Here is a 20,945-nt window from a genome sequence, read left to right as displayed (position 1 = left end):
AAACAAAAACAAACAGTTGGAAAGAGGTGTGTTGTGGGCATGGGCACCTGTGTTGTTCTGCAAGTGCAGCGCTCACAGCCTGCAGACCATGGTTCCCGAAAAGCAGAGCTGTCTCATCAGCCAAGTGCTAATGATCTGCCCGCTGAACACGGAGGGACCGAGTCCTGTTGCTCCCCTTCCCACCCCTCTTTGCTCTTGCTCTCCAGGGCTGAGCGTGGCTGTGCCCGGCTCTGCAGTGCTGGTGACCTCTAGTGACAAGCTGGTGTCTGCTGGGAGCTGGCTGCCCCCCAAGCCTGGCCTGGTGGTGGTTCTGGGCTGCTGGGCATCACTTGCTGTCACTGAGCGGGAGCCTGGGTGCTGCGCTGGTCCTGGACTGAGATATTGCTGTTTCACTGTAAAACGTAAGTTAAATAGCGATACGTATGCACCTATGTTATCTATCCTGAGAAACACTAACCCTAGGTAATTAGCCTGATTATTAAGTTGCATGACTAGAGATAATAACATCCACAGGACCTGGTGCTCTGCAGTGGTTAGAGCCAGCAGTGCTGGGGGAGCAGCACACTGTGGGATGATGGGGCCTGGAAGGGAAAAGCACTGACTTCTGAGAACTGGTATTGCCCCCCCACCCCCTTTTCTTCAGAGAGAAGGTGACAGGGGAAGGGAGCTTCTGCGTGCTAGCAGAGGCCGTAGGAAGGCTCGCCAGCAGTGTGTCGCCCTGGCTGGGTGCCCCTGTGCAGCTCAAGGATGGCTCCGGCACTACCCAGCTGGGCAGAGGGCACCACTTTGGGTGGATGCTCATCATGCGGCTGTGAACATCCCCTTGTCTTCCTGAGCTCCATTTTATATCCAGCTTTTGCCCTCTGCTCCCTTTCCGGGGAAAGCCCTGAATTTTAGGACTCCCTCCCTTATTTCTTGGCAGTCCTTCCCCCTGTCACCCCCCTGTAGTTCTGTTTCCTTCCCCCAGGGGAGGGAGAGCCTTTCTAGTCTCCTCCCCTTAGTTTGCCCCAGTCAAACCAAAGTGGTTTCCTCCCCCAGGGCAGGAGTGGTAAAGCTGTGCCTGTGCCACGGACCAGTGGTGCTGCCCTGGGGATGGACCAGAAAGAGCGGGGAGGGCAGGGGACTATTGGAATGAAATTTACGGAGCAAAAAAACCTACTGTAAATAAATTTTTGTTTGTTCTGTTGTCAAATAAAGGTTTTTTTTTTTTTAAATATGAGCTTTGTGTGAGGCTGGATTATATCATTTTTGGGTGGCGCACTTGCTCCTCCCTCACCACCAGCCCCCACCTGCTGACACTCAGCCAAAGCAGCTTAAGAGGTCTAAGGAACATTGCTGGGTGTGGAAAAAGTGGGGCCTGTGCCTGGCACAGGCCTGCACCTACCCCACCATCGTTTGGTCTGATGTGCTCACTTCCCGCAGTGCTTGATCCCAGGGTCTGGGAGCCAGAAGGCATTTGGCAGCAGTAGCAGGCTGATGCATTCGTGTCTTCCTTCCTCCTGACCAGCACTGGAGAGGCAACACAGCGTCACTGCTAGCCTCTTGGCAAAGGGAAAAAACCAATCTCCGTGGAGCTTTACTGCACGCAGTTTCTTGGGTCAGGAACCCTGTGAAGTGGGCAGGGGTCCTGCAAAGCTGTTCCTGGAGTAACAGCCCCAGCCAGCCTTGCTCTGCCACGAAGGGCAGTGGCATGCAGCCAGGGGTTGCTGCACTGCGTGGACACTGGCAGCACAGGTACAGCAAAGGCTAGGCTCAGGGTTGCTGTGCCTGCTCGGGGGCTTGGCCAGCCTTTTGCATGCACTAGGAGTGTGCACGCCAGCATTCTGTCTGCTAGTGTCCTCCATCAGCTGCCACAGTGGCTCAGGGCTGCAGTCTCTGTGGCAGCTGATGATGCTCTGCCTCTCTTGAGAGGGATACCTGCTCTCTGCTGTAGCAGGGGCTGAAGTGGGGGCTAGCGCCAATTCAAGCCCATTGCAGCCCCCTCACCCCTAGATTCCTGTTGTAGGGCAGCCCTGGGGGCTCTGCACCCTCCCTGGCACGGGGCAGGGGCTGTGGAAAGATGGAGGCATCCAACCTCCAGCCAGGTTTCCCTTGTGCAGCTCCAGGGAAACCCCCGAGCAACTCCGGCAACAGGAATAGCGATAGAGCATCCCCCTCACTGCATGGGCTGCTGGTGCTTTGTGCTCATGGTGAGGAATGTGGGCTGGAGCCAGGACTCAGCCAGGGCTGGGAGCTGCCAGACCAACTTGGGGGTGGTGGTCTGCACAACAGCAGGGGGTCATGGCTGGGTAAAACACAGTCAGTGCCTGCCTGCCTCCCCCCCCTCCCCCCCTGCAGCTATACCTGCCCCTCCTGTGGCCTCAAGTAGCACCTCAGGGTTCCTGAGCTGCACAGAGGTGCCTTTGCCCTGGCCAGGCCCTGAGGACTCCCAGGCAGAGGCTGGACAGAACCTCAGGGACCTGTACCTCACCTCCATGGCTTCCAGCAGGGCTCAGGCACACCCTGCCACGGGCGATGAGCAGACATTTCCCACAGAAACAAGGAGAGCACAGGAAGGACAGCTGGCATTCCCACCCTCCAGCACGATGCTGAGCCTGCTTACCCAGGGTGAGACACAGCTCTGCCCCCCTCCCACCACAACGTCCCAGGGCAGCTGCTGGGACTTGCGCTGCTGGGACTTGGCTGACCATCACCAGGCCCTGTCCTAGCTCTCAGCCCCCTCTCTGCCCTGGGCAGGCTCAGGCACTACATCAAGTGCAGAAAAGCCTTGTTAGCGTGACACTTTCATTCTTCTCATGCTGCAGCCAACACCGGCCCAAAAATACCCACATGGGAATAAGGCTTCAGGAGACCCTCCCTGGCAGGTGCATCCCCCATTGCTGGGCGAGGAGGAGTGCAGGGTGTCACACTGTGCCCCAAAACTGTGCAGGTGGATGGTGACGTTACACATCGCAAGGGTCTGCGAGCCCCCAGGGAGGCATGGTCAGTGGCAGTACAAACCACCCCTGCTCCTGCTTCCTGCTGCCTGCGGGCCTCTTACCTGGGTAATGCACTTCCCTGGGCATGCACCAGCCTGGCTCCACAGCCCCCCCAGCTTCAATACTGCCTGGGATGCTGGACTTCAGCAAAAAGTGTGTTGAGCTGGTGTCACTGGAGTCCCGCAGTCATCTGGCACACATGGCATTCACAGGAAAATCAGAGCTGCAGAGCAGGCAGCTGTTCCTGGAGAAGCACGGGGGCCGTGCAGCTGGCATGGCAGCAGCGCATGTAGCTGAGGCAGCCCCACCTGCTGCAGCCCTCGGGCCAGGCCACAAGCCCAGTGCACAGGCCTCGCGCGGGTGCCCGGGCTTCGCTTCCCCTGCGATGCCCGGGCGGTGGGGCAGGCTCGGCCCGCTGTGCCACCTGAGGAGAAGCACGGGGGCCCGAGGCGCGGGCTGGTTCGGCATGGGCGCCGCTCTCCTACTGCCCCGGGCCCAGCCGCGCCCCGAGCGTGCGGCGTGGCGGTGCGCGGCCCCCGCAGCGGGCGGGCTCCATCCCGGCCCGGCCCTGCCACCGCGCCCTCACACCGCCCCGCGCTGCCACTTCCCCCGCAAGCACCGCCCCCCCCCGCCCTCTTAGCGGCCATTGGCCCCCGCAGTCACACGGTCTGCTGTAATTGGCTGACAGGACCAGCCACACCGCCTACCGGCTTACCCGGAAAGACACGGGAAGCCCGCCCCGTACGCGTTCAGGGGGCAGCCATTTTGTTGCAGCCGCCATTTTGTGGCTGGGAGCTGCCATTTTGTTAAACGTCACCGTGCCCTCCCACAGGTCGGCAGCCATGTCTTGGCACCATCGTACCCACGTGCTCTGAGGCGGCCCTGTGATTGGCTGCCCGCTCCCTGCGCGCCCAGGAGTCCGCAGGTATAAACATACATACATTTATACGCAATGTATGTACAGAATTATTTTTATGAAGGTGCATATAAATATGTATAAACACATAGTTTTCAGATATATGCTCTGTTTCTATACATGTGTGTAATCCATGTATACGTACGTACGTAGATGAAGCTGTGGCGGTTAACGCCGTGCCGCCATGCTGCCACAGCGCTCGAAGGCCAGCACAGGGCCCTGGCTACGCCGCCCATCACCCCACCACTGGCACCACAGCTGAGAACAAAGGGAGAGAGACTGCAGGCAGCTGTAAATTCACACTGCATTTATTAATTTTTTTTTTTTTAAACGGTAAGTCAGCCAGCTGTCCTTGCTGCTGTAAGTTCTTCTCCTCCAAGGTGGCAGGAAACAAAATGAGAGTCAGGCGGGCACAGACACCTCTGCCACCCACCTCACTTGGAGACCCACCAGCATTGCCGTGCCACTGCAGCCCACCGAGGGGGAGAGGGATCTCAGCCCAGGGGTTGTGAGCATTCGACAACTCGGCAAAAGGGGCTGCTGCCCACAGACTGCCCGCCTAGGACAACGCAGCACTTCAGGCCAGCTCCCCAGCAGCAGCCTCAACCACTTTCGGAAGAATAAATTAAAACAAAACAAATCCTTTCCCTGCTATTTCCATTTCAATACTAAAGATCCCTACAACTGCATCTTTACAATCCTCCCCAAAACCTGACAGTGCAACCCAACAAGTCAGTGTCTCTACCCACAAACTTCAAAAACCAATGCTGAATTTCAGTTACATTATGGCCAAGCTTCGATAGGAACCCAATTCCATGTTTGAGAGTTTATGGTAGGTGGACAGAAATCTGAGAGCACCTACGCATAGACAACACTGGACAGTATACAATGGTCACTCAGACGTCATTCAGGATTTCGCTTTTATTTATTTTTTGCCTTCTGGACCACCACCACCCTTGCTGAAACTTCTCTAGGATTCTATCCCTGCCCCCATGAAAGCAGCACACAATCTCCCAAAATTCATTCAAGCAAGTGAAGGGAAAAAAAAACCAAACTCCCCAGCAAGATCACTCAGGATGGGGCCAAATGCTTATTTTTGAGAGGGTGGCAAAGAATTGGGTTGGTGGCGATTCTGGCTTCAAGAAGCCAGACTGAAAAGGAGACCTACAAAGGGGAAAATGGGCTAAAAAATATTTAGCAATCCTTCCTCTACCCAGAGATCAGGGAGATAAGGAAAAAAATAGTCATCTGATTACACACAGGGTATATATTTTTACACACACTTTTACACACATCTAGATATAGTACATGTAAAAATATATGCTATACATATGCCCATTCTCACCAAGGTGCTTTTAGTACACCATCTGCACTGTGTGCATGGGCATGTATACGTGTGTATGAATTAAATGTACAGGTACTACTAAGTGTATATGTGCATATGTACACATACATACAGGCAGGCAGCCTACCACCAGCTACCTGTGCGTTCCTCTTTGTACAAAATCCAGTCCTCCCACCCTGAAATACCGTTACGCTCTCCCCAGCCCTCCCCCTGCTTCCCCAGCCCACTTTGAAACAGGTCCCCCAGTGTAGCAGCTTCTTCCTCAACAAGCAATTCCAGGAAAATAATTTTGTAAAGGGAAAAGGAGAAGGAAAAAAAAATATCAAAGTGAAGCATGTGTGGGTCGTGCCCATAGTTGCTCTGTGGCCCTTCAGCTCCCCTCCTGCACCTGGAGCAGGGTACTGTGCTCTCAGGTTCAACCAGCCAAGCACTGCCCCTTCCCCCTTTGCCAGCTTATTGCACATGTGTTTCTGGGCTGCATTTCAACAACTCTGTGTTACAGTCCACAGACCCTGTCATCCTCTCACTTCAGTAAACCAGAGGAATACAAACACACTGCCCTGACCCTGCCCACCCATCCTCCCCCCACCCCAATATCCCCATCAAAAGGAAAAAAAAAACCCAAGAAAGGCTGCTTGCTAGCAGAGTGCAACAATAGTACACGCTGAATGGGTGTTCTCTTCGGGAGCTCTGTGGAAGAGAGGTTATTTCTAACACAGTAAACAAAGCCATGCAAAGGGTGGGAGAAAGGAAGCAGAAGGAAGAAAAAATAAAGGATGAGAATGAAGAACCAAACTGAGGAGGAGGAAGAACACAGCATGGCAAGTGCTCAAGGCTTCATGTTTTGTCCTCTTCTTGTAAACAAGCTAATAATTCTCATTAGATAGAACAAGTAAAAAGACTGAAGTCCCAAGTCGAGGGGCTGGAGTTTCCAGGAGTCTGTTCAGTCCATTCAGCAACACCATAGCCAAGTGAGAAAACGAGGGGTATTTTTTTCTTTTTTTTTTTGTTTGTTTTTGTTTTTTTAAAATCTTCATTACTTAAAGCTGAGAGAAAAAAGCCAACTCAGGAGCCCTTTTCAAGGATGGCTCATTGTCTCTAGACTGAATAAATCACACTAGTTTAGAGAGAACCTTTTTTTCCTTTTTAATGACTTATAAAAACCACGCGGTTCCTTCCTCTGCCCCTTTGCTCAAAGGCGGGTCTGTGCCTCAGGTACGTAGATCTCAATGCTATCTGCGCTCTCCGTGGCAGAGTTCTGCCGGACGGAGGCAGCCCGCTTGGCTGCCATAAGACGCTTGCGAGCTTCCTGGCGCTGCTTGTCTGAGTCAGAGGCTTTGTCCCGGTTCAGTTGGGATTTGGACTTTGCTGGCTTCTTTGGCACTGGAGGGGGTGGTTTCTTCTCTTCCTTTAGGGAGACAGTAAGGAAAAACCCAAACATAAAATAAAAATGCATATACAGAAGCTTTCTCTCTGATATGGCAGGGACTCTCACGGCATGAGGGACCAAGCAACAAGACTGAAGTGTCAGGTGAAAGAAGCAGAAGCAATTATTGAACAAGACTCGAAGTCAGCTTCCCCAGTTTCTAAAGATGTGCCATTTTGCATTTCCACAGCACAGAGGCCTTCCATGAAGAAGACTAATTCGCAGACTACATCTGGCCCAGCTACAGGTCAGAGCACGGCACAGGCAGTACGAAGACTGAACTTGATCTGGAACTGCAGAATTTTAATATCCCAACCCTGCCCAGAGCCACAGTTCTCCTTCCTACCCTTGTATTTAGTCAGGCAGCCGGGCCCAGGGACACAGCCCGTGCTGCATTTTCAAAAGGTTCCAGTAGGTGTTTTTTATACTACTCAAAACACCAAGAATAGTTAAAACCTATTCATACAGTACTTTTAACACTAGAGGCCTCTGTATCACTGCTTTAAGCATACACCACTGCTCACCACTCTGGCCTGTCTTCATCGTAACACTTTTTCCCCTTGTACAAAATTGTTTCCACTATTACTCAAGAGGAATGGTCTCAGTGCATTGCAAGGCTGTAAGATTATATTGTACAAGTGCAAGGCCGTAAAAGCCCTAGAGATGATCTGCTTGCAGACAGAAATAGACCTGATACCCAAAATGTCTGCGAGGTGCTCTGGTCACTCTCAACTGCCCCACACTCACCTTTCTCTCCGGTGTCTCTGCCAATTGCCAGCTATTAGCTTTCAGGTGGTACAGCTCATCAAACTTCATGCTGATGTCTTCAATGGACAACTGCAGGAGATCCCAAAACCCAGCTAGGTCCTGGGCTGTGGGTCTGGGATTGGCATTAGGGTTCTAGAAAGAAAAACAAAAAACACCCCAAAGAACTTTAAGAATATACCCTCCTGACAAGCAGAGCAGTCTGCTCACATGTTCACCCCTTGCAAGTCTACCTGCCCGACAACTGAAACTTGAAGAGCACACAGGAGACACCAGCCCTAAATAGGCAAAGAAATGCCATCATTTACAGTCTAAACTGTTTCTGCAAAGGTCAGGAAGCAGAGATCCTGACTGTATTTCTCTTATAGGAGCCTGAAGAAGAATCCTGAAAAAGAGACTCTCTGTAGCAGAAAGCAATACCTCCCGTTCTCCCCAAAGCTTCCCCAGCTAGTGCTAATCCCACAGCAGCAACCTCCAATTGAAGGCCCCCAGCACGTGATTCAGAGCTACAACACCATTTCTTACAAAGATCGGGATTTTTGGGTGGATAATGGAAATGGACACAACACAATGCAAAGCACAGCTGTGACACCTGGAGAACTTGCATGCCAGTGTACAGCAATCCAAAGAAGCCAATACAGCTTTCACAAGCAAAATTACTCTGCTACATCCTCCCCCAACATCTGAAAAATTTTAAGTAGCTTAAGTTTCTTCCAAGAACAGAATTTTGCCAGTTCTGAGACATCTGAACTGCCAATCATAGGCCTGGATAGTCTAAGGAAAGCATGGGATCAGACCTGAGCAACTCTGCACAAAGCTGTTGGAAAGTCTGGCAGCTAGTGGCATTACTGCTTATCTCTCAGCTGTGATCAGCCAGAGATCAGCAAGAAGATGCTCAGCACTTCACCCCCTCCTACACTCTCCCAAGTTTCTCTAAGCTTTTTTTGCAAGCGAAGGGGAATTCGCCTCTGAGGAAGTATGCAAAATCCATACCACAATAAAGCTTGAGGGGAAAACCAGAACACAGATTGCCATCCACCCCGACATTAGCCCTGTCCAGCTCTCAGCAAGGGCAAGCCCTTGCACTACATTTGAAGGGATCAGATTCAAACAATGCTTTGTGATCAGTAAGGGACAGTCCTGTTGGGACAGTTTTACTGTCCACATAACCTACATGCTAAGATAGCATGTCTGGAGAAGAACAGTAGACTTTTCAAGTATTCCCCCCTATTTGGCAAAACCTCAGTGTTCACCTCAGGAAGCCCTTTATAAGTAACAAGAAAGAGGCAGTTTCCAGGATACAGAGCAGTATGGCTAGTTGACAGTTCAGACCCACAGAAAGACTTGGCATATTCAGCATGCCCTCAGCAGCAGCAGAGGAAAATTCCCCTGCGCTCACGTAAGCACCGAGAACTGCAAACATTCATCCCAGAGCAAAGCCCAAGACTGCCTATTCAGAAGAGGTGGAGGCAATCAGCCTCCCACTGCTCAACTGCTGTCTTAAATTAGCACTCATCCATCATGACATGGTGGTCAGGTTGTAGGCTACAGCTGCACTGGCTTTGTGTTAACAGCAGCCTGCTAATACCTGATCATGTTCCTTTAGTGCTGTCAAAACAGATACATCCCCCTCTTCAAAAAACAGGAGAAAGATCCAGACTCACCAAGTTTTGTTCACAGAGGCCATGGAATTGCTGGAACTTCTGCGACATTAGTAACTGTGCACTTCCCACTGCACTCAAGACTTTTCCTAAGACTAGGGGGGAGAAAAAAAAACAACAGAAAGACCTCAGTTGAACAGACTATAAAATGCAGCAATGAACTCTAGTGTTCCTGGAGCAAAGAAACACTCTTGATTCATTAGAAAAGGAGTTTCAGAGATCCCCAAAGAGCTAAGGGCTCTCGAGGAAAGATGTATTGAAACTATAATCTACATCTGTCTTGTGCCATCTCTTATTGCTTCTCCTAGAGCAGGTCAAAAGCAGGCCAGACTGAGAAAATTACATCAGTTGGCAGAAAGTATTTTAAAACTGCTTTCAGCCCATCAGACAGAACACCAGCACAATCTCAGTAAGCAGATCTGCTGGCACCTGCTTGCAGATCATAACCTCCTCTTCCACTCATGCACAAGGTGAAGGTAGCAAGGGGCAGGAGAACCATTTCCAAACTCCACTTACCCAAAGGGATTAAAGTACTGGCAGGCTAGGGCTTTTAATATCCAGGACTTCATGCTGCTCTTACTGGGTTTTCCAAAGAGCCTCTGGGCATGGCAACATTCCAGTACTCATTAACGGAAAAACACTGTCTTTGGAAGGGAAAAGTCCATACACAGTTGAGACCCCCGCAGTGCACGCAACTGCACCATGAACAGGGATGAACTGATTCCCCTCTCCTCCTCCCTGGTCTGCTGCTGCACCTACTGAATCAGTTCTGTATGTTTATAAATCTTGGTGGGAAAAGTGTAAGCTGGGCTCCCTCTGTACCCAACAAGCTCTCACTTACAGAATCTACTAGGAGATGGCTCTTAGAGGTCACAGACATAGCATCTCACTAGTCTTGGTGTCTTTTCTTGCCAGAGTACTCCTGCCACAGGCTAAACAAAGGCATCCCCTGAGGCAGGGAGAGGCCTGGCAGTGCCTGTCCAGCTTGCCAGCCTGCGGAGCATCTTAATGGAATAGGATTAGAGATTAGCTCCCCCAAGCCCTAGCAGTGACAGTGAGCTGTAGCCGAGTCTTACCATTACTTCACCTTTCTTGGGTATTAAAAAAATAAAAGTTGAGACTCACAGATCCTGCCCTTTGCAGCCTAGTCACCCACTTCTGTCACTCTGCACCAAAGGCATGATTTTCACTGCAAGAAGCACAGGTTTTGCCAATCTATTTGAAAATAATCGAACAAGCCCAACTGGGACTGATCCCAATAAAATCAAGTGGCCTTGTGTTCCCTGTGCACATGCTTTCGGTGTATTCAGCACAAATTCAGTGAAGCCTTCTCATATGAAGAAGCCTCCTTTTTGCTGTGAAGACAAGTCCACAGATTCAAGAGATCAAACAAGCTTAGAAGTCATGTTCATTCTACCCCACTGCCAACTAAACTTTCACTTGCCACTTGAGTACAACGGGTTAGGCACGGAGGAAGATCCCACAGCCTCCCTGAAAGAAATCCATTTAAGCTTTTAGAAGTTTGGAATGGTCAGAAGCTGCACTATCTCCTGCAAGCCTTATATGCTACATCACAGTATTATTTCTTACCCCATCTACTAGAGGAAATTACCTTTTCCTCTCCAAAGAAAAAGCATTCTTTGTCCCACACTTATCTCCATGTTCTGCCTCTGAGGGCTATCAGAGATTTAACTGCAGAAAGCTGATTCAATACTCAAGTTATAAGTCTTTCTCAAGAGGGAGTCTAGTGTCCAGAGTCTGACAACACCTACCTTCTTCAGAGAGATTGTTCTCTTTGGTCTCCTGGTCCATCTGGCGGCACCAGCCTTCTAACCGCTCTGTTTCTGCTTGCAGCAGCTTCAGAAACCAGTACCCATCCCGCCGGCAGGCTCCTGGCTGCGTGGGTTCTGATGGCGAGGTGGAGGATGTCTCAAGCCAGGGATCAGGAGGAGGAAGAGAGGAAGGCTCCAGGGCTGGGTCATTGTTTTCTCCATAGGAGAGGTTTCTCTTAATCTGTGAGGGCTTGGCTGGTTGCCTGGTAGTGGCATCAACACCAACAGAGTTGTTGTGTTGGGGGCACTCAGCGAGGCTTCTCTCAGATGATTTACAGCTAGAGTTATTAGGTTCCTGTGTGTCAGAGTCTGTGTCCTGTTTGGAGGACATGCTGCGAGAGTGGCTGTTTCTAGAGAGATCAAAAGCAAACACTAAATAACAGAACTCAACCTGGCTGGCCTTGCACACCAACAGTGAAATGCATTTGTTCGTTATGCCTGCAGATGAGTCTCACCCTGCCCGCCCCGCCTCACACACACAAACACACACCACACATTCAGACAGACAAAATCATAAGGTTGCCTGCTTACTGCAATAGGCCGTTCAGACGAGAGGACTGACGCACAACTATAATTACATCTTGTACTTTTTAATTTCAAACTCCCATTGATTTTGCTGTTTACAGAACAAGTGCTTTTTGCAGCGGGTATGTGCTGTGGAGGAAGAGCTCTCCATGCGTCCCCATTCAACACCACTCATTGGAACAAAGAGGGGGAGAAGGTCTAAGCGATGTGGGGGAAGCAGAATTTGAAAGAAAGGAAACTACAAAAGCTTGCGTCTTTCACTTACCGCCACTCGTCTTCTACCTGTACCCCGATGGACTGGAATTTGGTGGCTGGTGGAGGAGGCTCCTCTTTTGCCACTGGCTGAAGACAGTCAACCTTATTGAACAAGAAAAATACAGACAAAAACAGACACAAGAACTTGCTGCTGGAATTCACATCAGTAGACCAGAAGTGCTGCACACACACATACAGCATGCTGACACCACACGCCAACTGGAGGGTTGTCTTAGGAGAGGCACAAGACTACTGCTCAGGTCCACCTCCACTTGAGCATCAGGACTGTATCTTGCCAGGCATCTGCTCTAAAAGCACTCTGCTCTGCCACCCACAGCCGTTTGTACAGTTGTGGCACACTGGAGAAGGGCTGTGTGTCCCCAGGGCACAGCTATGTGCGTGGCATCCAACATGGGCACAGGACAAGAGATTCAGGAGAGGGTAGTGATCTGATTAAGACTGACAGCAAAGCTCAGCTTCCTCTCTCCCAGGGACTGACACCCTCCATAGCTCTGGATAAGAGGGTTAGAAGGTTTTAGGAAGGAAATCCAGGCTGTGGGGCAGGTGGCTTCGGAACCAGCTCAGAGAAAGGAGAGGAAGGCAGGCAGTTAGCCTCTCCAGTAAAAGTTCTCTTGCCTTGCTGCCCTTTCACCATGTTTCACTCTGCTAGCCCTGCAGAAAAGCCTTCACTCTCACATGTGCTTATTGCCAGCTAGCCTTACTGTGAAGTCAATGGAGAACTTCCTCAGCACACACAGTGGCTTAAAGCCCAAATCCTGCATTTGGACTTGCCCAAGTACTCATGTCCCTATCTGCAGGTAACAGCCTGCAGCAGTGAACCAGCATTTGGGACAGTCAGCCATGTGTAAGTGGGAAATCTGTCCTCAAGAGGAGTGTACAACTGCAAACGAGTTTAAGTTTTGCCAAATAAAGCATGGATTTACTCTACTCAGTGGGTTCTCATTTGACTATATAATCAAAGCTCATTTCCATAGATTTCCACAGAGTTAAATGCTTCCAGCAAGAGAAGTAGCAACCTGCTGGGAACAGCGAACAGCAAGAAATTGCTCCCTCCTGCCTACAGCCCCAGGACCATTTCACACTGCAGCAGCCCATGCTACATGGGTGTCAAGTAGAAAGGCCCACCTCTCGGAAGAGAGTTGTCCCAAGAACCGTGATGGACAAGAAGCAGATGGATGTGAAGTAATATGTAGTACAGATCACAGGCATACCAGCAGCAAAAGGCCTCTTTAGAGGGACTCATCCAGTTAACATTGTCCCACTGCTTTATGAAACGTTTAAATTTTGTACTAAAAGAACTTAGTCCTTTCTGGTCTGTTATGGAAAGCTTCTGCTGTATTTCACCCCTGGGAACACAGGAATTTAGTCTGACAAGGCAGTTAGCTTCTCTTGCTTTCTAAGTGAGTTCAGAAGCACACCTGGTTACACAAAATGCACACGCTAAATGGATAGGTTAAGGACATTCCTTGGGACAAAGAAGAACAAACTATTCCATACTTGTATTCCTATAGATGACAGCTTTCTTTTGGGGATGTTCTCCACTTTAGGCTCTTCGCTAGTTAGAGTCCCTTTGTCACTTTTCAAAGTTGCATTTTTCTGGGGTAACTCTGGAGTCTCTCTCGCTGGAGTCACAACACTTCCCCTCGTCACACTGGGTGTCCTGGTGCTGTCCAAGCTGTCTGAAGAATTGCTGAGCCCCGACTGGCTGGTCACCTCACTCTTGTGGTCCTGGCTGTCCAGGTAGGTGTCCTGTGCTGATTCAGTGCTGCTCTGCACAGTGACAGAGATGAACGGCTTTGATGTGGTCCGAGGTGGGACAGGAGGTGGAGTCTTTTTATATGCCACTAGGCATGATGAACCTGTAGTAATGGAGGCGGGAAGAATAGAGAACGCAAAAGACAGATTGCGGGGAAAGAGAGATACAGTAAAACAGAAAGAAAAAGCAGGTCAGTCACAACATCCAAGAGGAGCCTCCAAGTAGAAGCTGGAGGCAGAAATGCAGAAACAGCCTACAGCCAGCAGCTCACACTGGGTAACCCAAACCAAAGCATAAGGGGAAGCAGAAGGCAGAGCCAGAGCTAGCTTGCAAAAGAAGTCAAAAGGAATACCATGATGCGTGAAAGGCTGGAAATGGAGTAGAGGTATAGAAAAGCCTCCCAAGAATGCTACAGGGTTTGGCAGGTGTAAGTGTCCACACCGGGGAAATTTTCTTTGGCTAAACCCTATGTTTTAATGTCCTAGTACAGCCAAGTGCCTCAGCTCTTTGTCCCATCAGTTGACAAGTTTCAGTGCCTGGACCAGGGTGGTGTTTTTTCCTATAAAAACGGAAAGCCATAAAGTTTGTTAGATGCTGATGGCAGGAACAAACATCTGTGAAGTACCTTAAAAACCTAGCTGCTATGCATTAGAAGAAAATACATCATCTGGATGCAACAGTCCAAGAGTGGCAAGGCTGCTGCTGCTCCATGTCCCCAGACCCAACCAGTAGTGAGGCTGGAGATGTTTTCCCAGCAGGCACACAGAGCACACATCCGCTACATGTATGCATATATACGTGGCTGGCCACACAGATCACAGAAGAGCACCTACACAAACACAGACAGCAGCAACGGCCTCATCCTGCTCCTGTCTCTGGCTTGACAGGATGGAAGTCCATTAGCAAAAATGCAAGTACAAGGTGGATCCTGCAGCAACTGCTTAGGCACTCAGTCTGCCCAGTTCCTGGCCCCTGGATGTACAAGCCCCTGAGGCAGAAGTCCTACTCCAGTTGCTGTGCAGACAGAACAGACTCTGCTGGGCAGGGCACGGCCCACAAGTGCACTGACCAGCCACCCACCTACAGGCAACTGACCCCTTTTATTTCCTTACTCCTGTATTCCCCACTCTTGTTCCTCCCCAGATAAACAAAACCCCCTTTCTTGTCCCACCTTTGGTTCCTCCAATAAATATCCCGTTAACCTGTCCTGTGCAACCCCCAAACTGCACCCCATCATGTGTCCTGGCACTTGGCAGCAATCTCCTTAGTCCAAAAGGTGACCTGGAGAGCTGCTCCCCATGGCTCATGACGATGAGCGTCACTCCTGGACACTGGGGCTGACTCTGCTGGGACAACCCCAGGAAGGGCCTGTACAGTGTTCAGTGCTCAGGGGTCTCACCTGCCGTTGTGTGTTCGTCCCTGCTTTGGGCTTGTGCAGATGGGCCTACGAGGGGATGAGGGCCTCTGGGATGGACCTGGGAGTAGCCCATAGCTCAGTGAAGTTTTGCACCTCAAATTGCAAGGTCCTACCTCCCACTGTCCTGCCCAGTCCCATACATAACCTCCCCCAAACCTGCTGACAGAGTGACAGATATATATGCAGATACAGACCATTTTCATTAAATGGTACAGACAGACCATTAACTTCACCATTTCTATGCCCAAAGTAGCTACCAGCATATTAACAAATTTAGAGACCAGTCCTCACTGTCAGGAGCCCTGAGGCTATTTGGGGACCGCGATGGCAGAGGTACCTGCTGCTTCCCAACATTACCTTCCACCCCCAAACTGCACTGCATGCATGCCCTGGGAAGCTTGCAGCAGGGCACTTGACAAGTGTTTTGATCTTTCAGGACAATTGGACACAACCAATTCTGGCTCAGCCCATCAGAGTGCCTTCTGTTCCCTGCATAATTTGAGCACAATTAACTGAGAAGTATCAAATGAACTGAATCCAGACTGATTACAGTTATGGGAAGGGGTGTTTTAGGTGACATGAGCCTCTCAGCAGATCCTTTTCCTCACCAGACAGGTGTGTGTCTGCCTGCAGCAGAGGCTGACCACACTCACAGGGCACCCAGGAGGTGTGTCCCAGCTGCCTCACAGTCCCCAGTGGGGTCAGAGCCAGTCCTGAGCATCTCTGGGAGCCCAGCCATACTCCCAGTGGGGAAGCTGCACAGCTACACCATGTGCCTTATTGACAGGATTGACACATGCCTATACTTACACATCCCAGTATCCACCATATTAACAGCTGAAGTTCCACTTCAGAGAAGGAACTAAAAGGGAAGGGTAACAAAGAAGGAGGAGATCTATGTTTCCAAAAGCATTCCTATGCCCAGAGATGTTGAGAGGTACTGTAACAGCACTACTGCTACAGGAGGACTAAGGAGCCTGTGACAGGTTGCCAACCAAGCTGCCTTTCAGTGTGAATCTGGACAGGAGCTCAGGAAAAAATAACTGGGACAGGTTACTATGTCTGGGGACAGAGTTATTTTTCAGCTTGATTAGTCTCTAGCATCGGCACATGTCACGTAAACTGCTTAGGGTAGTCTGAGCCCACAGCTGCTGTGTCTCCAGCTAGGGACAGGAACTTATGCACTTAAAAAAACCCCTACAATAATTCCCTAAAAGGTCTGATGCAAGTACTTTAACTTGTCAAATTCACATGCCAAAACACAGCTACACACATCCTTCAGCCAATACTTATTTGGTCATGTAAATAGCATGCAACCGCATTGCAAGTTCATCAGTATCAGGCAACGAAGAGCACTGGCATTTATTTCCTACCTGGCAGCCCCGCTTCATCACCTTCCCCGTGCAGAGTAAAGCCCCTACACTCGGGACAGCAGCAAGACCTGCTGCAGATGCTCAGGCAGCCCCAACTCAGAAGTGTTTAGCATCTCCAGGCAAGTCAAGCTCACCACTGGGATGCCTCTTTCAGAAGTAACAGATTAGTTGACACCACTCATGCAAGCAACTCAATGCAAGTTGAACTGCACCCCAGAGCTGACCTTTGCCTATGGATGTTGCTTTACAGGGTCTGGTTCATTGTACAAATGTACAAACTGCCAGCACAGCAGGCGGCTCAGAAGTGCTGAAGCAAGTCACTGCAGGATCACTCCTTTTTCCCCATGTTCTCTGCTGGACATCCCCAAAAGCCTCGCTAGGTGTAGCATACATTTGGTCAAGTCAAAACTTGCGTTGTTACAGATGTTTACCTACTCTGCCCTCACAGCAGAAACCTTATTAGCTACACCTACCCGACAGAGCACTGCAGGCAGATGGGTAAAGCACTCCTCGTGTGAGCACAGCTGCAGGAACTTTGCCCCACCACAGAAAAGTTGCCTGACTGTACAACTGAACAGCCTCTTGGGTGCATGCTGAAATAGCTCATCTGCCACCAACGCCTGCTCCTGCGCGACACCACCGCTGAGAACTGAGGAGAGTTCAACCATAGACACGCACTAGAGCAGCCCAGCTCCTTGGCTGCTCAGGCACACCTTACTGCCCTCTGAAGTGAAGCTGCACAGGGCTCTGCCTGCCAGCTGCAGGGAAGGAAGCCACTGAGCAGCCCTCAGATGAGGTGTGCCCACACAGCCACTCTGCCGGGGCTGCCTGACCAGACAGCACAGTCTTAAACAGCTATTGCAATTTCTGAGCCAAGTCTTATGCCCAGTCTTGCACAGCTCATCCCAACAGAGCAGCGCAGAAGCAGCCTGAACAGAGCAAGCACAGAAGGACCCCTTCATAAGCTGTGGCTACACCACCAGAACACAGAACACTCATGCTGCCTTGCATTGCTGTACCAGACAGAGGGCTACAGCAGCTATTACCCAGGACAGGCAAGAGATTTGCTGTGGAGAAAGCACGTCTTCACGGCACTCCAGTTAGATACCCTGTCTTGCCACTCCACACAGCCTCTGTTCTTGCCCCAGGAGCATGCCCAGCCCCAGCACACCAGCTGCATAGTCCCCTGCCACCCAGGAGGGAGCCTCAGACACCATCCCAGTTGGAGTCCAACCAATGGCAGGGGTGTGGTGGTTTTGCTGGCTTGTTTACCAGGAGCACAGCTCCAGTTTCCCAGCTGCTGTTTACACCCGCAGGGCTGTAATGTAATTGGGGAAAATAAATCAATTGCTACCCAATATCCTACACCACAGCCAGGCAAAACAAGAGGAGGGCAGCGTATCAGCACAGAAAGGCAGTAGAGTTTCCTGGGGAAGATCGATGGTGTTCAGGGTCAATAAGCTAGATCCAAATGCATCCTTAAACCTACCAACAGACAGTATGAATACTGTTTGTGCTACTCGATACACAGGGGGAAACTGCAGCATCCCCTTGATTGTTGCTAAGGATCCTTTCATGCCATTCAGCTCAGCTGAAGAGCATCCCAGGTTCTGCTAGAAGGCAATCACACAGTACCAACAAAAAAAGCACCCCATTTATGTACATGTAGTCAAAGGGTTGACTACATGAACTATAAAAACAAGTTTATGGCTCTAAAACATTGCAAACAAAAGAAACACAAAAATATTAGAAGCCTTGAATAACCAGGGATGCTTTGATTAGTGCAACTGCAAATTAACCCCACTGAGGCCCTCTGCTACCATAAACCTGGGACTTTGACTGTGCAGCAAACCCAGAAACCCCATGTTACCTAAAATCAGTTTCAAAAGCAAAAGTCAGTGCAAGCTCATCTAGAACAGTCTGTCCTTCTCCCTCAACACAACTCTGAACTAAGCTGCAGTGTTTCTTGCATCTGTGGGAAGAGGCATGATATTGAGGAGGCCAGGAGCATCCCTACATTTCTGTAGGAGAAGTGTGTTACTGGACCACCCAGTAGGCCCTCATGGCTCAGAGGTCAATCCCACCAGTTAAGTGTTCCAGTTGCTGACTTACCCCCTCCAAAGGGCTACAGCTCAACAAAGTATGAAATTGCTCAAGTTGCTGCAGGTCACAGCCTATTATTTTAAAAATCAGCTTGTGGTACACTGTGGAACTACAATTCACATGGGCACTGGAACCAGTACACACCTTATTCTGCAGCACCATCAGCTAAGTTTGCTTGTGAACATCAGCCACACTCCAGAAAGGTGTGGAAGAACAAAAAAGTGTGGAAGTTTTGCTTAAATTTCCAGCTTTGCAGCACTACTTTTCCTGCTCATAGGATCTTCTAAGGCAAACTGTTAGAATTCACAACTGTGCTGTGGATGATTGATTTTTGGAGGCAGCGATGTCTGTTTATAGTCTTTCTTGCACAATTATTTTTAGAAAGCACTGTGTTTCCAAATTAGCATCTTCCACTGCTGCTGCTCTCAGCAGCTTGGGCAATACCCACTGATTTAGACCTGGGCAGAAAAGCAGTGTTTCCAAAGCCTTAAGCTGGAGAGTCCTGCTGAGCCCCAAACCAGCTGGGCATGCTGTGATCAGCTCCTCCCTTTAAGAGGACCAGGCATTTGCTTCTTGAAAGACTAAACATAGGAGTCAAAGTAATACTAAATCCAGCATTGCCTTAAGAGGCCCCTGTTCAAACAATACCAGGCTGTGCTTACCTGCTCAGTACCTTGCAGCACCACCAAGATGATAGCCAAGGTATGTGGTTTTAGATTTAAATATCATAATCACCCTCGAGTGTGCATCTAGCATGAAGTGCCTGGCTGTTTTGTTGCTATGGCTGATTCAGTACAGCCTGATGATATTTCTAATCATTCCAATGACTTCAGGGACCTGTTCAAGCCATCCTCAATTTTGTTAAATTGTCTCAAAGGCTCCAAGCCACACTCAGTTGTGAAGGCAAGTCAGACTGCCCTCAAACACATGAGCAGGGCTCAGACTGCTATCGCTTTCCTGCCCCATGTATCCCCCTCTGCATAGGAAGATCTGAAAAAATGACCTCATTTCCTCATGCATAAAGCAACGTGCTCTAAAATAATCTCTCCTATGAGACAACTCATTTGTCTTCTAAATGAAACAACCCAATAATCTTGCAGCAAATAAGAACCACCATCAGCTGCATTATTCCCTTGGAGATTTTGGTTTCATGTCTTTGGGCCTGTTTGCCACAGGGTCTCACAGATGTAAGGAGTTGCATTTAGAGGCAGTTTTCAATAGCAAACTGGAACAGCCACATTCCAAGCAGCCTGACCTCTAATTTTCATCAGCTTCAAAACCACTTCAGGGTTAAAACTATGATGAACTGCAGGATGGTTTATTTGCAGACTCCAAGTAAAAACGATCCCCAGTGACAACAGTTACTGAAGACAATACAGATATTTACCGATTTTTTTGTTCACAGCAATCACGTCAGACCTTATTTTTCTCCTAAACCAAAATGTTTCTAGCCTTTACAGCCATGGCCACAGCAGAGGCCTCCTCAAATCTATATTTGGCTTGTATAGAAGCTGTTTTAAGTATTCTGCAGATTGAAGGTCAAGACACCTGCATCTGTTAGAGACACAGCTGAGAAACCTACCCAAATTTTATTAGTCAACAGGAAAATATTTCTATCTAGACAAGATAGAGAATCCACGTGAAGATGGCATCTCTTGCTCTGAAAGCATGGCTGTCTTCAGAGTGCTGCAGAAATTTCAGAAGAAGTCTTACACTGGCTAAACAAAACCACACTCAGGGAAAGCAAAGTTAAGTGACTACGTTCATTTGAAGAGACTGTTTATGGAAATGTTAAGAACACCTGCTCCCTCAGTGTTTTCCTTTTGTAAATCTTAGTAGTATTGATCTTTGAAAAAATCTCACCTTGATAGTACATAGTGGAAAACAGGCACCCGACAGGAAAGTCTGTTGCTGACTGACTAATTTGGGGAGTCAGGGATGGGCTGTGGACTCTCAGGTCCCAGTCCTCACTCCACCAAGCTGCAGTCTAAACCCAGTAGCACCCCTGAGTGAGCATCTCACCCACCTTACCATCCAAACTGTATGCCATCTCTGTGAAAGCTGAGCGTGCCCATAAAGACTTACAGAGTGACCGGCCCAGTAAAACCCTTCTGAAGCTCTTGGATAATCAAGAGGAACATGTGAGCACTTCACCAGTCCCCACAGCCCTCAGCTTTGTTTGCTGTACCTGTTTTTTACCTACGATCAGGGAGCTGATACACAAGCCAGACTATGCTTTTAATCAGATGACTGAGCATGCTCCACTTGCTCCTCTCAAGCACCACCACCTCTGCATCACAGCCCTGCTTAAACCCAGCTCTGCTTAAACAGCAGTTAGCCTTACAGTAAGGATGCTACAGATGCTACAGAAAACACCCACAGACACTCCCAAACCCATCTGCAGCAATTATTATTGGGGCTTCTATTTGTATTAGAAGAGACATTGTAATCTCTCCCCACCCTCCCCCAAACTAATTTTCAGTACAGATTTTAAAGCAAGTTGGAGCAGCAATAGGCAACTCCACCCTGCTCCAGACACATCCAGCAAGCTGTCCATCTGTCCTGTGGGACT

At 49.5% G+C, this 20,945-nt stretch overlaps 1 protein-coding gene and 1 long non-coding RNA gene across 5 annotated transcripts in view; both read right to left on the bottom strand.

Annotated features, from left to right (window-relative positions):
• Positions 1-5: 5 nt before the first annotated feature.
• Positions 6-3,034, bottom strand: LOC121094810. The gene is made up of 2 exons (XR_005829941.1): positions 1,385-3,034; positions 6-392 (listed from the first exon to the last, which is right to left on the bottom strand). It is a non-coding gene; the product is annotated as an uncharacterized LOC121094810 (long non-coding RNA).
• A 3,326-nt stretch (positions 3,035-6,360) lies between these two features.
• Positions 6,361-20,945, bottom strand: part of DLGAP4 (DLG associated protein 4) — a 207,111-nt gene continuing 192,526 nt past the window's right edge. For 3 of the 4 annotated variants that reach the window (XM_040607888.1, XM_040607889.1, XM_040607892.1), the window contains 6 exons: positions 13,222-13,583; positions 11,714-11,805; positions 10,864-11,273; positions 9,095-9,186; positions 7,413-7,565; positions 6,361-6,647 (listed from right to left, as the gene is read on the bottom strand). In XM_040607888.1, the coding sequence (XP_040463822.1) occupies positions 6,432-6,647; positions 7,413-7,565; positions 9,095-9,186; positions 10,864-11,273; positions 11,714-11,805; positions 13,222-13,583 (1,325 nt within the window). In that variant the 3' untranslated portion in view covers positions 6,361-6,431. Of the gene's footprint in view, positions 6,659-7,412; positions 7,566-9,094; positions 9,187-10,863; positions 11,274-11,713; positions 11,806-13,221; positions 13,584-20,945 lie in introns of all 4 variants that reach the window. The other variant, XM_040607891.1, reaches the window with a different exon arrangement.

Source organism: Falco naumanni, chromosome 10, assembly GCF_017639655.2.
Source record: "Falco naumanni isolate bFalNau1 chromosome 10, bFalNau1.pat, whole genome shotgun sequence".
Classification (NCBI taxonomy): domain Eukaryota; kingdom Metazoa; phylum Chordata; class Aves; order Falconiformes; family Falconidae; genus Falco; species Falco naumanni.
The sequence above is the reverse complement of the archived record's forward strand: the minus strand, read 5'-3'. Positions and strand labels throughout refer to the sequence as shown.